At 39.9% G+C, this 18089-nt stretch overlaps 1 protein-coding gene across 1 annotated transcript in view; it reads right to left on the bottom strand.

Moving 5' to 3' along the window:
• The window catches only part of AGXT (alanine--glyoxylate aminotransferase), a 465350-nt gene that overhangs the window by 77268 nt on the left and 369993 nt on the right, over window positions 1-18089 (bottom strand). Inside the window, exon 7 of the mRNA XM_086944021.1 lies at window positions 6376-6471. Coding sequence (XP_086800147.1) covers window positions 6376-6471 — 96 coding nt within the window. The remainder of the gene's footprint in view (window positions 1-6375; window positions 6472-18089) is intronic.

The raw sequence follows: 18089 nt of genomic DNA, 5'->3' as shown, positions 1-18089 counted from the left end.
TAGTAGCATCCTGAATCCTGAGTTTGTCCTTCTCCAGACCAAGTACTCTTAAAAAATGCCTTCCAGTATGAATAACATGTGAATGCTACACTTTGGGGTTGATTCCGATCTCGGTCAGAAGGGCATCAGCGGATCCGATTCGGAGGCTGGATTTCTGTCCGAGTTGTACATGGGTCCGGACGTCGAAGTACGATGCGAACAAGCGCAAAATCTCCGTCCGAATCGTTTCCGGGTCCGAACCGCTCCGTACGACTCAGTCACAAGCAAACCATGGCGTTTCACGACTGAGCTAGTCCGATGCTCCATTCGGACAGCCGGATCGAGTCGGAGCGTCCTGCTCGCAATAGCTCCCGGAGTTGGACGTTGGGGTCCGCGTCGGACCCCCTGTTACCCGCAGCCTTACGACTCGGACACAGGGGGAGACCCATGGTTCTCCCCAACACAGGCATGTACGTTGTGGATGGCACCGACGCTAACCCACTGTAGGGGGCGCACTTGTCCACGACATGCCCATTCAGTCAATGAGAGCACATGTATGCGTTGCTACGACCGGCTCCCATTGACTTCTATGGGAGTCCGACCGAACTGAGTCCGACAGCATACGGCTGCATCGTACTCGCTCGATCAGACTGCAGGAGTCCGGATCGGTCGGAAAACACCTCGGATCCGGCTCGGTCGGAGTGCTTTCCTACCCAGATCAGAATCGGCCCCTTTTTAGTCCCATTTGTCTTATGTATCATTTTCTATAGACTGGGTTCACTGATAAAATATCAATGTAAAAAATATCAATAACAAAAATATCGCGGTAAAAATATAGAATACAAAAATATTGACTCTCTATACTTAACCAGGTAAGTACAAAAATATTGAAACAAAAATATTGATGTAAAAAATATCGATGAAAAAATATTGATTTTTAAATATATATAAAATAAAATACAAAGTACTAAATATATTAATTAATACTATTATTTTTACAAAGAGATTTATTTTAATATACATTTTAACTAAATATGATAAATAAACTTAATTAAAAACAATATAAACACACAAACATAATAATTTATACATATATTTACTTAAAAATAATTTAACAATTATCTTAATTAAATTTGTACACTTTTAAATTACATAAAAATAAAATTAATACTTATATCAATAATTTAACATTTAAAAATACAATTTTATAAGTAATTCAAACATTTAACAATTATAAAAAAATTACAACATACATTTCACAGTAAAATAAATACAACAGTAGTGAAAATGTTGGATAGCGGAGGGGTAAAAATTACTATTCCAACTCCAAAGAATGCAAGAGTAAAGAAAATGTTGGATAGCGGAGGGGTAAAACTTACTATTTCCACTCTAGTGAGTGCAACAGTAGGGAAAGTATTAGATAGTGGAAGGGTAAAAAAATACTGTTCCAACTCCAAAAAGTGCAACAGTAGGGAAAATGTTGTATAGCCGATTGGTACAAATTACTATTCCCACTCCAGTGAGTGCAACAGTAGGAAAAGTGTTGGATAGCGGAAGGGAAAAAATTACTATTCCCACTGCAGTGAGTGCAACAGTAATGAAAGTCCTGGATAGCGGAGGGGTAAAAATTACGATTCCAACTCCAGTGAGTGCAAGAGTAGGGAAAATGTTGGATAGCGGAGGGGTAAAAGTTACTATTTCTACTCCAGTGAGTGAAACTATAGGGAAAGTGTTGGATGGCAGAGGGGTAGAAATTACTATTCCCCCTCCAGAGAGTGCAACATTAGGGAAAGTGGTATTGTTATAGGGTAGGAAATAAAACAAATAAATGTATGTTTTAAATGTTTTTTTTGTTTGTCAATATTAACATAATTAATAATGATTTTACAAATTAGTATCAATAAAAAAGATTAATTAACATTCATTGACTACGCATTCTTTAACACTTTAATATGTACAACACACACCTAAAATAAATTAAATTAAAATAATTAATTACTAATTAATTATTTTTTATTAATTAACAACTAAGTATGAATTCATAAATTAAAAATAGATTACTTTCCACCCTTCCCACCTATAAACACCACACCACAACACACACCTAAAATTAATTGCACAATTACCATAATTAATTACTAATTAATTGATTCAAAATATTTAACAACTAATGATTAACTTATCAATTAAAATTAAATTAGTTCCCACTCTTCTCACCATTTTCACCTATAAACACAACCACACACCTGAAAATAATTACACAATTAACATAATAAATTGCCAATTAATTAATTAAAATTAATTAACAACTAATGATTAAAAAATTAATAAGAATGTATTTAAATATTTAACACATCTCAATTCAACAAATATTAATGAATACAAATTAATCAATACATTTACTATAATTAAATTACTTCCCACCCTATTCCCCTATGAACCCAGAACCCGCTACAGTACTAAAAACGCAAAATTCAAATGTAAAAAAGTATGACTACTAAAAGAAATCAATAAATCTTATATAATTCAATTATTTCCCACCCCATTCCCTTATAAACCCACAACCCGCTACAATTTTGTAATTCCTATACAAAAAATACATGCATCACAAGCATATAAAATCTATACTAAAATACATAACATTAATTAAAAAATCGATTTTGTTACCATCTATATTTTTGCAAACCATAATAAACACTTCGATATTTTTTACATCAATATTAAATACACAAAATCAATATTCTGCACCACAATATTTTTTATTTCGATATTCTTGACCAATGACAATTTTACCACAATATTTATGCATATCGATATTTTTGCATCGATATTCTAGCTCTGCACCTATGAGAGGTGCTGTAAAACAAATGAAATACATGTGACAGAGGGGCTATGGAGAAATATGAGGACAATTGGAGGTAATAGTGAAAAGCCCCAACAAAGATTGTTGTATCCTCAGGCACAGTAAAGTCATCATTTACTATGATTTAAAAAATAATACAATTTAATATATAATGACAAATGGGTTGCAGAATGCACCATTTTTTCCCTAATTTTCATACCGGGAGAGCACCCACAAAGCTCCCTTTGTAGTAGTCAGGCTCATTCGTTTCACTTGGTGTGTACAGTACGGGGACTGGGCTGACAACATTTACCTGGGCTGCTTTGGGTTTTCAGTCTGGCCCTGGCAGCAGCCTCATACCGCGAAATAAAACCAAACATTGAAAAGTTAGTCACCAAGATTCTGTCCCAGCCTTCCCATTAAAATGTTTCATTTTTTGCAAATTTGTCAATATAAAATTATAAAATCTTCACTAATTCTAGTATTTGTGTGGTGTACACTTGTTTGTGTATATTTTGCAAAATACTGTTAAATGTTTGAATTTTAAATAGTACAAATTGCTTGGTGGTCCGCCGCTTCCGGTAGTGACTCAATAGCGGTCCTCAGGAGTCAAAACTTTGGGAACCCTGACCTAACAGATTATAAACGAGAGGTGAGGCCGTAATGTTGTGAAAATACCAGCCAGAACCAGCATTTTTGCATCCATAACCTCTGTGCACATATCATTGTTAAATGCTGTGTAGCAGATGAGCCTGAGATATAAAAATTGAAGAGCTTAGGTATACGACTGAATGGTGTAAATCTTATTATCTCGCTGTACGCAGATGATATCACTTAAGGAAAATCCTCAGATTGCAAGTAAACTGTACAAAGTCATGTGTAAATCTCAAACAACCTGAGGGAATTCAGTGACATTTGTTGAGAAAACGACACCTTTATCTACCTCTGAGGCAATATTTACAATGCAGAGCCCGCTGTGATATAGGATATTGTGGGGTGGGCTACATGAGCATTAAACAGTTCTATAAACTGCTGGCAATCCCTACCCCCTCAGTCCAAGTTATGATCTCACTAACAAAAGTGGTAATAATGACACACGTAATATACTATTTTTCAATATCAAATTTTTCACATATCCCAGCGACTCTGCCCTGATCCTTTTACAAAGATCCGGAGTCATTCATTATTGATCCACTATGAGAGGGTGACCGTCACAGGGTGGCACTCCATAAACTACACCACCCTAGCGATGAGGGAGGACTGGGAGTTGTGGATTTGAAACTGCATTACATGACAACACAACTGCAGTGGATGCTAGTAGGAGCCAGCTAATTTACAGGGGGGAGAACCTTTATTAGGAAAACGTCTGAAGTTGATGAGGGTGGCAAATTTTAGCTAGGACTAACACTGGCAACGTCTGTATATTTTCTAGAGCTTTCGATCCAGGGACTTCCAGGCATAAAAACAATGGATTGAAAACATGTTATGGTGATATGGAAACACCTAGGAAACGTCTACGTAAGGGTCATTCTCAGACCTTTCTGAGAATGGTTGAGATGTCAAAGCCTGTGAAGGGTAAATTCTTAACATACAGAAAAATGGTGGACGAGATGCAGGGAAATAGATAGGGAATTTCTCAGCAGCAGCTGATGTCAGACTTGTTCACATCAGGAGCAGGAAAAAAAAGAGACATCTCTATAATGAATTACTAAACGGCTTGAGGCAACCATTGACAGATCTCAAGGACAGATGGCAATAGTAAAAGAAGAGACATCACAGAGAGAATTGACAGTTGGGGATTGGGCCCTTTAGTTAAGGCTTGTATTAATTTCAGGACTGTGTTTTTGGATTCTTTGGGTACAATTCAACTATCTCCATATAATGTACCTCCCCTTGAAGACAGTAGCAAGAATGTATGGAAGCCCCAATGCGGCTTGTACTAGGCAGGGCCAGACTGGCTACCGGGCAGTTTGGAATGCTGCTGAGCAGGGGCCTGATTTTGTTGATGGGTACCTGTGTGTACTAAACAAAATTCGTTTTGCTTTCATTATTTCGAAGCACACGTAGGTCTCCATGAAGGAAATCAGCCCCCACTGCAGTGAAATCCGCTCCCAGCTCGGCAGCATTCCAAACTGCCCGGTAGTCAGTCCGGCCCTGGTACTAGGTAGAGTCAAGTAGAAGAGGAATTTCAAAAGAGTAAAATTACTCAAAAGTGTAAGTTACCTTTTTGAATCAGGCCCTATATCTATTCCGTCAGAAAAAGGGAGACACGCATGGACCTAATTCACAAAGGTAGCTTTCACGTTTGAGTATGTTTATACTTTTGAGTACGTTTATTACTACTTGGTATGCACAAACTGCACTTTTTTAATAACTTAAGCCTTGTAATAACTTACACGTTTGTAGTAAGGCAGCACTACAAATGGCTAGCCACTGGTACTGCAATACATTCCCATAGAAAATATTAGAGGTAGGAATTTACTACAAAGGTGTAAGTTAGTACAAAAGTGCAAGTTACTAAAACGTGCAGTTTATGACTAGCACTTTATAGTATGTTTTGCCGTGCAACTAGAGTACTAGAAAACTTACTATCTAAAAATATGGACTCTCTCTCAATTCATATCAGAACCAGCCCCTCCTTCACAAGCTTGAAGAGACAACTAAAAGAATTTCTCCTCAACAATCGTCTCTATGCCCCTAGACAATAGCCGCTCTATGTTACTTCAGCTCCTCAGCCGAACTCCCACACTCTGAACGGAAGGCTTCACCTCATGCTACTGAATTGGATTCTATCTAGTATTTCTTATTACTAATGTACTGTTAACTGTTTAAGAGTCTGTTCTATACGTTGCTGTAAAGCGCTCTAATACCCCTTGGGTCGTGCCAGCACTATATAAAACTCCTAAAATAAAAATACAATTACAGAGTGCAGTTCAAGAATCAGTCCCACAATTTATAAAAGTTACTAAAAATAATGAAAGCATGTTTAAAAACTTAAATTTACCTACTAATATACCAAATAATGAGTGTGCCTACTGATTTTGCGGTACAAGGGTAAGGCCCTATATATAATAACCTGCAGATAAGAGATCTCTATATTAGCACATACGGGAGGAAAAACGCAGAGTATACCCTCCTTGTCATAATAACACCACATCGAAAACCCTACTAATATGTTGCAAACTCAAACATTTGCCTAAAGTGCATCAATCCAATACTGTTAAAGGATGAGAGCCCTTTAACATCCAAAGAGATGAGTGCTCTCTAACAGGTTTGTCTAACTCCTAACACTCTTTGTCTAATAAGCATAGCTCACTAAATGAGGAGTGTGAGACCTCTGACAGTTTGTTATCTTTAAAAACTGTGTCTTTTTGTGCCTCACTTTTGGAGCCAAAGAGATCTGCAAGGTATGAGTCCCAATGTCATTGAGACGAACATAACAGTTCAGTAGCAGAACTTCTAGAATTTCTTGATGGAAATGCATTGAGGGTTAAACATTGGGGTGGTCTCTCGCAAATGTCAAAAACATTTGATTAAAAAACAAAAGCTCTCACATTCTTGGCTTTCCATCACAGCCCCAGTAATTTGATAACCATCCCATGTCCACATAAAGGGATGGAGACTTTGTCTTTCTCTTGAAAATCTTCTTCCTGGTAAATAGAACAGGCCATGCATTAGTTTGAATTGAAACAAAGTTCAGGTAAAGAACATAATATACATGGAATTTGCTTTGCATGCGATAAAAAAGTACAAACTGACTCATAAATATTTCCCTTGGGGGGATGTAAGTTCCCTCAGTCCTTACTGTGCCTCCTTCACAACCTGATTGGGAACTCATAACTATGGTGATTACCTTTCCAAAAAACCTTATATGGCTTAAAGAAGCCCTGAGGCCTGCAACACTCACAACCCCCCTGTATGCTAGTTCCCAGCCCTGAATTATAACCTCTGTCTTCAAATGCTGAAACGGATCCTTATGTTTTGACACAAAACTACAAATTGCATGCTGTGGTTTTGTATTGTGAATGAGGAAGATCAAAGATTGGAAAATTAGGATCCACAGATTTACCAAAGGCTTGCGGTGTCCTTGCGTCAAGCAGGGTGACACAAGGCAACACAAGCAGTTAACTGGGATTTACTAAGCCACACAAAGCTACCTTTCTTCACAAAAACAATCACGCTCATTAATGCAGGCACCCTTGCATCATGGCGAACATGATGCTTGTATTGACACTAGGCACCACACAGTTCCTCAGCACAGGGAGACGGTAGAAATGTGTCCTATCTTTGTAAATATGTCTGAAAGGAAGCACATGAATCATAAGGTAAGTAAACTTCCTTTATTCAGTTTCAAGGTATACGACCGGTCAGAGCAGTCACCAACACCAACTGTCTGACTGTCCATTCCACATGCCAGCATTCTACCACAGAACTGGTGGCCATGGTGGCATGTGGGCTAGTATTAAAGAAACAGAACCTAACAAATCGAGAAATAACAAGAAAAGAAAAGAATTGAAGAAAAACAAGAAAAGAATAAACACAGAATAAGCATGGTTAAAAACAATAATGATGCATCGACATTTAACACAGTCTTTGAGCCAAACAGGAGGTCTCCTTTCTCTTGCAGAAAGATTGGAACTGGGCTCACCTTGAGTGGTGGAACTGGAACCACTTCAAGTAGTGAACATCATGCTATGGTCAGTAACTAATCTCTTCTTTGACAACCTTTAAATGTTCCACCACTTCCCATCAGTGAGTTTGACAGAACTCCCTCTCATAACAATGATCTGCATACAACATGAAAACTTGGAATGGCCTTTGGCAACAAAACCAGTAAGTTTCACCTTAACCCAATCCCTGGCTTTGAAAACAGCTTGTTTCCATCCCTTGATTGGCTCACTGGTAATATACTAACTCTGAGCATTGTCAAAATTAGCTTTCACCAATTCTGGCTTCACATTGGGAACATTAAAATCTCACATTCAAGGTCTAACCAATTTGGCAGAAGCCAATCTACCTTTTAATAGTGCAAAAGGAGATACTTTAGTAGTAGCATTAGGAGTGGTACGCAAAGCCCAGAGTAAATACACTAGTTCATTTTCCCAATCCAATGAATTGGCCACAGACAAGTGAATGTTGTCTTTTATGACTCTGTTACAGCGTTCCACTAGGCCATTACTGTGGGGATGATATAGCGAAGTAGTGATGTGTTTGATGCCCCCATGACACAAAAAAACTTGAAACTCTTTAGACATGAACTGAACTCTGTTGTCAGTGATGAGTTCTATTGGGGCACCTTCCTTCAAAAATAAAGATTGGAGAAAATCCATAACTTCTTCAGTGTTAGCAGACCTCATAAAGTTCACTTCAGGCCACCTAGAACCACAATCCACAACCACTATACCATACCTATGCCGTTCATCCAAAACATACAAGGGTCCAATAATCTCTAATTCTAATTTGAACCGCAGTTTATCAGGAACTGGACCTGCCTCAATAGGAGGTAACTTGAGTTTTGTCAGTAATGGTACATGCAATACAGTCCCTGACAAAATGTTCAACTGCATGATCCATCCCAGGCCACCAAAAAACTTCTCTAATTCTTCTTTTCATTGCCCTGATCCCCACATGACCCTTGTGGGCCAAAAGCAACACCTTGCTCTGCAAAGACGTTGGTACAACCAACAAATAAGTTCTTCTCAAAACTCCTAAATGCAAGTTTAACTCCGGAAAAACATGTTTGAATGAACTCACTTGATCATCCTTAGGTATCCAACCATTACCTAACATACCAATAACCTGTTGAATGGATTCATCCTCTTGAACTGACAGCTTCAACTCCTCCTCGAATATGCAATTGAAACTAGAATCCCTCAAAGAAGCTACAATACAACATTCATCCTCAACTGCTCCTCATCTTGCCCATTAGAAAGGGCTTACCTGGATAAGCAATCGGCAAAAATGTTTTTTACACCAGGAATGTATTCCAACTGAAAATGAAATTCCATCAATCTGAAATGCCACTTGGCAATGCTGGAGAGGCATTTATGGCTCCTTCAGTAGAAAATAAATTAACCAAAGGTTTATGGTCCATACAGATAACAAACTCCGAACCCCATAAATATTGCCTAAAATAATCCACACCGCACCAACAAGCTAAAGCCTCACGTTCAACAACTGAGTAAGAGGACTCCACGTTGCACAGACAGAATATCGAGTTGTTTATTTTGATCTACCATAATATCGAGTTTGAAATATAGCGGTACAGGAATATCCACTGCAAGAAGCTTGTGGTACAGAAAATACAGTAAGGTAAGAAGTATTGTTTTTTTATATCTAAGACAGTAATATCATTTGTAAAAATATCGTTAATAATATCAATATTTATATTAGTGTTCTGTATTTTAGTATGTTGTGTTAAAAGGATGTAATTTTTTGTAGTTTTTTTAATGAATGTGTTCAATTTTTAGCAGTAATTACTTTTATGTAAATAGATTTTTGTGTATTTTAGTTCTGTAGCGGGTTGTTGGTTTATAGGGGAATTGGTGGGAAATAATTTAATTATAATAAAGTAATTATCCATTTTTCTTTATTATTATTAATAATTAATGTATTATCAATTATTAATTGTATTTAATTAATAGATAATTATATGAATTGTGTTATTTTTAGGAGCGGGCTGTGAGTTTATAAGAGAATAGGGAGGGACGTAATTTAATCAGCTATGTCATCGCCGACATCGTTAGCACGCACACCCTCGCCTCCACAGACTACATCCTGCTCAGGGATCTAAACTTACACCTCGAGAACAACAACAACACCAACTCGACCAACCTGATAGACAACCTCGACAACCTCGGACTCAGACAACTCGTCACTACACCCACTCACTCTGCCGGCCACACGCTTTACCCCATCTTCTCCGCAAGTCCCCACGTCTCTTTCAGCCACACCACCGAACTCCACTGGACCGACCATTGCTGCATCCACTTCACCTTCTGGAAACCCACCACGCACCACCACACCCAACAGATTCCTCGCCGATGCTGGAGCAAAGTCACTGAACCCAGCTAAACACTGATCTTGCCCGAAGCCCAACCCATTGACTCCACCGACCCCGACACCGCCGCCCGCAACCTTAGACAGTGAATCGATGACTGCGCCAATTCCCTCGCCCCGCTCAAGAAACCCTCCAACAGACACTCCAACAAGAAAGCAAGTTGGTTCACCATGGATTGCAAGGCCTCCAAGCAAACCTGCCGCCAACTAGAGAAGAAATGGCTCCGCGAACAGACACCAGACAGCTACGCAGCCCACAAGAGCACTATCTGCAGACACCATCACCTCATCAGATCCGCCAAAAGGGCCTCCTTCAAAGACCGCCTAGACAACAATGCACACAACAGCAAAGAGCTCTTCAACATCGTGAAGGAGCTCTCCAACCCCAACACCAACTACATTTCACCCTCGCAAGACCTGTGTGACGCCCTCGCCACCTTCTTCCATCACAAGATCTCAGACATCCACGACAGCTTCAACACCCCGACCGCCCCGACAATCACCAAGACTTCTGATCTCATGACCACCATCCTCACCGACCCCCTGCTCACCTGGACCAACATAAATAACAATGACACCATCAAAATCATGAACACCATCCACTCAGGATCTCCGTCAGACCCATGCCCACACCTCATCTTCAACAAAGCTAGCTCCACCATCGCACCCCATCTCCGTAAGGAAATCAACATCTCCTTCAAGACCATCACTTTTCCGGAAAGCTGGAAGCACGCCAAAATCAACGCCCTACTCAAAAAACCCAAGGCAGACCCCAAAGACCTCAAGAACGTCCGACCCATCTCCCTGCTCCCGTTCGCAGCGAAGGTCATCGAGAAGATCGTCAACAGACAACTGACCCTCTACTTTGAGGAGAACAGCATCCTGGACCCATCCCAGTCAGGTTTCAGCAGCAACCACAGCACCGAAACTGCCCTCATCACTGCCACAGATGACATCAGGATCCTAGTAGACAACAGCGAAACCGTGGCCCTCGTCCTCCTGGATCTGTCGGCTGCCTTCGACACTGTCTGCCACCGCACCCTACACGCACGCCTTCACAATGCTGGAATCCAAGACAAAGCACTGGACTAGACCACCTTCTTCCTCTCCGGCAGAACTCAGAGCGTCTGCCTCCCCCCTTCCGCTCCGAAGCAACCGAGATCATCTGCGGGGTACCCCAAGGCTCTTCCCTCAGCCCAACATTATTCAACATCTACATGGCACCACTCGCTCACGTCGCCTGACAACACAACCTCAACGTCATCTCCTACGCTGACGACACCCAGCTGATCCTGTCCCTCATCAAGGACCTCCTCACCACCAAAACCAACCTTTACGAAGGAATGAGAGCCGTCGCAGAGTGGAAGAAGAGCAGCTGCCTAAAGTTAAACTCAGACAAGACAGAAGTCCTCATCCTCTTCCCCACTCCCTCGGCATGGGACGACTCCTGTTAGCTGACCGCACTAGGAGCAGCACCAAAACCCACCGGGCACACACGCAACCTAGGTGTTATCCTCGACATAACACTCTCCATGACAAAGCAGGTCAATGCTATCTCGTCCTCTTGCTTCAACACCATCCGCATGCTCTGCAAGATCTACAGGTGGATCCCCACTGAAACAAGAAGAACAGTCACCCAGGCCCTCGTCAGCAGCAGGCTAGACTACGGCAACGCCCTCTACGCAGAAGCCTCGGCAAAACTCCTGAAACAACTACAACACATACAGAACACCTCTGCATGCTTGATACTCGACATCCCTCGCCGCAGTCACATCACACCCCACCTAAGAGACCTGCACTGGCTTCCCGTCATCAAGAGGATCACCTTTAAGCTCCTCTCCCACGCACACAAAGCACTCCACAACACCGGATTGACATATCTCAACAGCCGTCTCACCTTCTACACCCCGAACCGCCAGCTCCGCTCCGCCAACCTCGCCACTGTACCCCGCATCCGAAGAGCGAACTCCGGCAGCAGATTGTTCTCTCACCTCGCCCCGAAACCTAGAACACCCTCCCCATCCTCCTAGGGCAGAACCTGGACCTTCTCACCTTCAGGAGGATACTCAAGACCTGGCTTTTTGAGCAGTAACAGCACCCCTCCCCTCAGCGCCGTGAGAGCTCCTCAGGTGAGTAGTGTGCTTTACAAATGCTTTGATTGATTGCTTGAATTATAAAAAAATAATTATTTATTTTTATTTAATAGTATTTATACATATTAATTAATTATTAATTGGTTATTAATTTATATTAATTAATTAATAGATAATTATTTCAATTGTGTTATGTTTTTTAAGAGGTGGGTTGTGGGTTTATAGGGGAATAGGGTGGGAAGTAATTTAATTATAAAAATGTAATTATCCATTTTTATTTAGTAGTATTTATAATCAATGTATTATTATTTCAATATTAATTGGTCATTAATCTATATTAATTAATCAATTTTTAATTATAGGAATTGTGTTTTTTGTAGCAGTGGGTTGTGGGTTTATAGGGGAATAGGGTGGGAGCTAATTTAATTATAAAAAAGTAGTTATTATTTTTATTTATTCGTATTTATAATTAATTTATTATTAATTAGTTATTAATTAGCTAATTTTAATTAATTAATTAATGGACAATTATATTAATTTTGATTTTTTAGGAGCGGGTTGTGGGTTTATAGGTCAATAGGGTGGGAAGTAAATAATAAAGTAATTGTTAATATGTATTTATTAGTATTTATAATTAATTAATTAACAAATAATTATTAATTGCTTATTTAATTGTAATAATTATTTAATTGAAAATTATGTTAATTTTAACCCTCTGCTATCCAACACTTTCCCTACAGTTGGTCTCACTGGAGGGGAAATAGTAATTTTTACCACTCCGCTATCCAAAACTTTCCCTACTTTTGCACTCACTAGGGTGAGAATAGTAATTTTTACCACACGCTATCCAACACTTTCCCTACTGTTGCACTCTCTGGGGTGGGAATAGTAATTTTTACCCCTACACTATCCAACACTTACCCTACTGTTGCACTCACTGGAGTGGGAATAGTACTTTTTAATCCAACACTATCCAACACTTTCCCTACTGTTGCACTCACTGGAGTTGGAATAGTAATTTTCACCCCTCCGCTTTCCAAAACATTCCCTACTGTTGCTCTCACTGGAGTGGGAATAGAAATTTTTACACCTACGCTATCCAACACTTTCCCTAATGTTGCACTCTCTTGAGTGGAAATAGTAATTTTTACCCCTACATTATCCAACTCTTCCCCTACTCTTGCACTCTCTAGAGTGGGGATAGTAATGTTTACCTCTCCGCTATCCAATACTTTCCCTACAGTTACACTCACTGGAGTGGGACTAGTAATGTTTACCCGTCCGCTATCCCAAACTTTCCCTACTGTTGCACTTACTGGAGTGGGAATAGAAATGTTTACCCCTCCGCTATCGAACACTTTCCATACTGTTGCACTCTCTGGAGTGGGAATAGTAATTTTTACCCATATGCTATCTAACATTTACCCTACTGTTGCATTCACTGGAGTTGGAATAGTAATTTTTACCACTACGCTATCCAACACTTTCCCTACTGTTGCACACTCTGGAGTGGTAATAGTAATTTTAGCCTCTCTGCTATCCAATATTTTCTCTGCTGTTTTAGTTAATTTAGTGGAAATTGTATTTTACAAAGATTAAAAATATTTTAATATTTACATTTGTTATATATCTTTTGTATTTTTATTTTTATATTATTGGTGTATGTGTATATATGTATTTATAATTTTTAATACGTTTCTAACAATGTATAATTTATTAAAATAATTGTTTATAAATATTATTGCTTAAGTATATATATTATATTTTATACATATGTATGTTTAATTTATTTTTTACATTATATGCATTAATTATAATTGTAAGCATATTCTAATAATTCTAACTATGTTTTTTATTATGTATTATTTACTTTATTTTACATTATTTTTTAAACATTAATAAAAACCCAATATTTTTGACAACAATATTTTTAACAACTATGGGGGTCATTAGGATGGCGGGCGGATTGCCCCCGCCAGGCTGGCAGTAGTCACCGCCGGCCTGGTGGGGGCAATCCGTCCACCATCCTCAGCTAAATGCCCCACGCCATATTAGTATGGCGGGGTGACCACGGCGGACGGAAAGACCGTTCGCCGCTTTTCCGCCCCGGTCTAACATGGTGGCGGTGTCAATTCAATTCAATTAAAACTTTATTCGGATAGAGAAAACATATCCATAAAAGTACAGAAATAGCAAGCATATTGAACATAATAAAAACCATTTAAAAATATTACATAATGATTACATAAAAATGCCATATAGCAAGACCAGTTTTATACAATTAAAAAGGGTATCTTAAAAATCAGGTTACCGGGAGCATAATATGGGAATACTAGTGTGAGAAATCGTACACATCATAATCTCTGGTATTAGTAGGTTTGCAGCTCCACAAAAATATGTGATTAATCGTAATCTTTACGATATTTAATACAGGATTTTAAAAAACAGGCTATAGGTTTGATAGAAAATTCAGTATCCAAGCATTGTAGGGCTTGGAAAATGCCGGGCGACAATGGCGCAATCCCATATATTTTATTAAAGGTATAATCCATTTTCTCCGTGGATGTTCGTAAGGACTACAAAAAAAGGTTACAGGCAAAAGTGATTGCTCAGAGTGCTCGTCGCAGGGAGAAAGATTGGCAGACCAATTGTTCATCTTAGGGAATGTTACTAGTCGATGGAAAATACTGAAACGGAACCGTGTCAGTAAAAAGTTCTCTTAGTCAGTAATAGAAAGTAGGAGATAAGGCTATTTGACACCGCCAGCCATATTAGGATGGCCCAGGATAGATGCCATCGCCGCCACGGAAAGGCATGCGGTCTTCACTTTGGTGGCCCCCTGCGGGCCCCCGGTGTGAAGGAGAGATGGGGGTGCACCTCTGCATGTGCATTAACAAAGCGGCAGGCACCGCGCGGTGCCTGCCGCTTTGTTAATGCAAATTCCTTTGAGCATGTTTAGCATTGTGGCGGGCGGTGCTGAGAGCCCTGCTCGCCACAATGCTAAACATGCAGGATGTGACCGCCACAGTGGCGGGCGCATCCTAATTCCCCCCACGGGACCCCCGCCCTTAAGGTGGGCAGTCCCAAAGACCGATAGGATGGTGGGCGGACTAAGTCTGCCCGCCTTCCTAATGACCCCCTATATTTTTTAAACAATATTTTTGTTCTTACCATTATGTAGATAGGACTTCGATATTCTGGACATCGCTATTTTTGCGACAATATTTTTGTACCTCGATTTTGTGATTGTCGAAATTCTGTCAGCGATCCGGACTCCGCACCTCTCAACGTGTGAGAACAAAAGCTATAACTTGCTCCTTTCCCTCTCATTTCCCTCTCTTCTGCACCCAAACCATACAAACTGGCATCAGTGGCGACAATGGACTGATCAGGTGTGTCAGAAGGTTGTAAGTGGATGGCATTAGTCAATTCTAACTTTATTGATTGAAATTCGTTCTCTAGAATGAGAAACCATAGAAATTGTTCATTTTTCTTTATAAGCAACCTCATGTTATGGGGCCTAATAGGATGGCGGGCCGACTTTCGTCCGCCCGCCACCTTAGCGGTGCTGGGACCGGCCGCCAGTGGCAGTGGCATCACCCATCCACAACAGTGTGGCGGGCGGTGTGGCTGCACTGTGTGCATTTACATGTACAACGTGGCAGGCACCGCGCGGTGCCTGCCACGTTGTGTATGCAAATGCTGGGGGGTACCATAGGTACCCCCATGTGCCCCCCCAACTCCCCAACATCCTGGGGACCCGCAACGAGCCCCAAACTCAATAATATGTAATACTCCTTAATATGTAAGATGTTCAAACTTGTATAGATGATTAACACTAAACCTTTACTGCAGGTGTTCTTAGAAAATACAGTGATGTGGAAGTTCAGCTTGCGTGGTAAGATCTGTCCCAAAATAGAAATATTAGCAATACTTGCAAAATATAACTGTTTAGGTTGTTTTTATTGCTTCCCACAACACACCTTGATAGTATCCAAGTAAATGTAGAAGAAAGAAAACCAGATTGGTTATTACATTCAAAATACAATGTATTACCAAAAGATTCTGCAACTTGGAAACATTTATATTGATCCATGTCCCATTTCTGTAAGGCATAGTTTAATAAAACATGTTTTATGCATGCCAATATTAAAATAAATACAATGAAGAAGTAGCCTAAATTAATTATGGACAACATGTAAAAGAATATGGGTCCCATCCTTAAAGAAAATCACAAAAGTGCATCCACAGAGGAGGATTACAACTGTCAGTATTTCACAAGATTTTACAGAAGTAGGCCTGGAAATCTTCAAACCTTTGCAGGTTTCTTTGCTATACGGATGTTGCTCCTGCGAACATCTTGTGAAAAAGTGCATATTTACCTGTTAAAACCTATAGCTTTTTTTCTACAGTGGAGGACATTGTTTTCCCTGTGAAGAAACTCCTTACACTACACCCCACTATTTTGTTTTATAGAAGGGTGAGGTCCCTTCTCATCCTGGAAAAAGCTTTACTCCTGCACTTGCCTGGAGTATGTTATTGACCTTTCTCAGAATGGGAAGGGGTTGGAATGGAAATGGTGAATACTCTTAAACAAGTAAGTTTGTATGTGTGCAAAAACTCACAAGGAATTCCAGCCCTGAAAGCATCACCTTCCACCTGTTTCCAGCCCCCATGAGTAGATTTTCTCAGAAATACATTTTCATGCATTGTAATCCTTTAAATGCAAAACCAACTTCTGTACGTGTTTACTAGACTTTTACATCTAAATAGCCCTGAGAAATGGGGAATCTCACCGCACAGAGGTCACCTGGTTCTAAAATGTAAATGTCCAGCCATTGATATACCTTTAGATATATGCTCACAATTATTGGAACCAGAGTGTGTGAATGCACCTTGGAAAATCATAGCAGCCCGGCAGCAATTGGCTCTCTTGTCATTTTAACAAACTTACTGCATGGAGAAAGAGTTTCACTCTATTACTATCAGCGTAACATTTGAAAGCTGCAATTATGAACTGAAATGTGATAAGATAATCTATATGCAGTTCCACGTGTGGTAGATTTTTAGTAACTTTTGATATCTTTGAACTAGAAACATAGCTTTGATTTTGTTGCAATCTACAAGTTGTATAACATGTGGTGGGTTATGTAGGAGCTGCAGTCAATTCATAATTATGCAGAAAATACAGAAGCTGCAGAATTAAAAAATTCCAGCGCCATTTTCATCATCGAATCCTTTGGTGGTTCCTAGCTAACTGCATTATGCAGTAGCTATACAACACCCAACCCACCCCCCAAAAAGGTCATTACTTTTTTAAACGTAACAACATAGTCTACTCCTAGAAAATTGTGCAATAACTAACAGAATTTCCAACAACCAGTGTAGGTTAAAAGTATACCATGGTCTGTTTTGTAATTGGTACCATGTGCTACTGCCCAAGGTTCTTCTGAGTAATTAAATGTCATGGGGAAGAAAGGGGCACTGTCTGCCCATGTACATTTACCCTACTTTCTCTTGACAAATTGCCCAACTCACTATCTGTACAGAAATTCTCCTCAACTCATTGTCGAGCCATTGTGCACAGATCGCTGTATGCACAGCACTTTCCCCCATTCACTGTCAGCAGTGTTTTCCCGGCTCAATGAGTGCATAGGACTTCTCCCTCTTAATTCTCTTTAAAATGCACTTCATAATCTCTCACTGTTATCTGTCTGGCCTTTGCTTCTCCTTTAATTGTTTACTCGCTGCCAGAACAACACTTATGCTTCACAGGCCCAATCGTAGACTTGTGGAAAGCAGATTATTTAAAACCCACTGCTGCAGGGTCACCCTTCGTCCAAGGGTTCTTTAACAAGTAAGGAGGAATCGACACTGGAGTGAAGTACAAACCAAAGATTATTTATTAGCATTCATGAATGGGGCCCTATCCGATAAGCACCATAGCGATACTCAAGGAGGAAGCAGCCCTGAATGATGGTTACACCTGTTTTTATAGCAAAAGATCACAAACAAGTGATGCCCAGAGTAAAATAGAGCTTAGGGAAAAACACACAAATGAGGTAACGGTAAAAATCAACAACCTTGGTGCCTTGGCAATCGTCGCATCGTAAGGC

The sequence above is a fragment of the Lissotriton vulgaris genome, chromosome 11 (assembly GCF_964263255.1).
Source record: "Lissotriton vulgaris chromosome 11, aLisVul1.2, whole genome shotgun sequence".
Taxonomy (NCBI): Eukaryota; Metazoa; Chordata; class Amphibia; order Caudata; family Salamandridae; genus Lissotriton; species Lissotriton vulgaris.
Note: the sequence above shows the minus strand (reverse complement) of the source record. Positions and strands in the feature narration are given on the sequence as shown.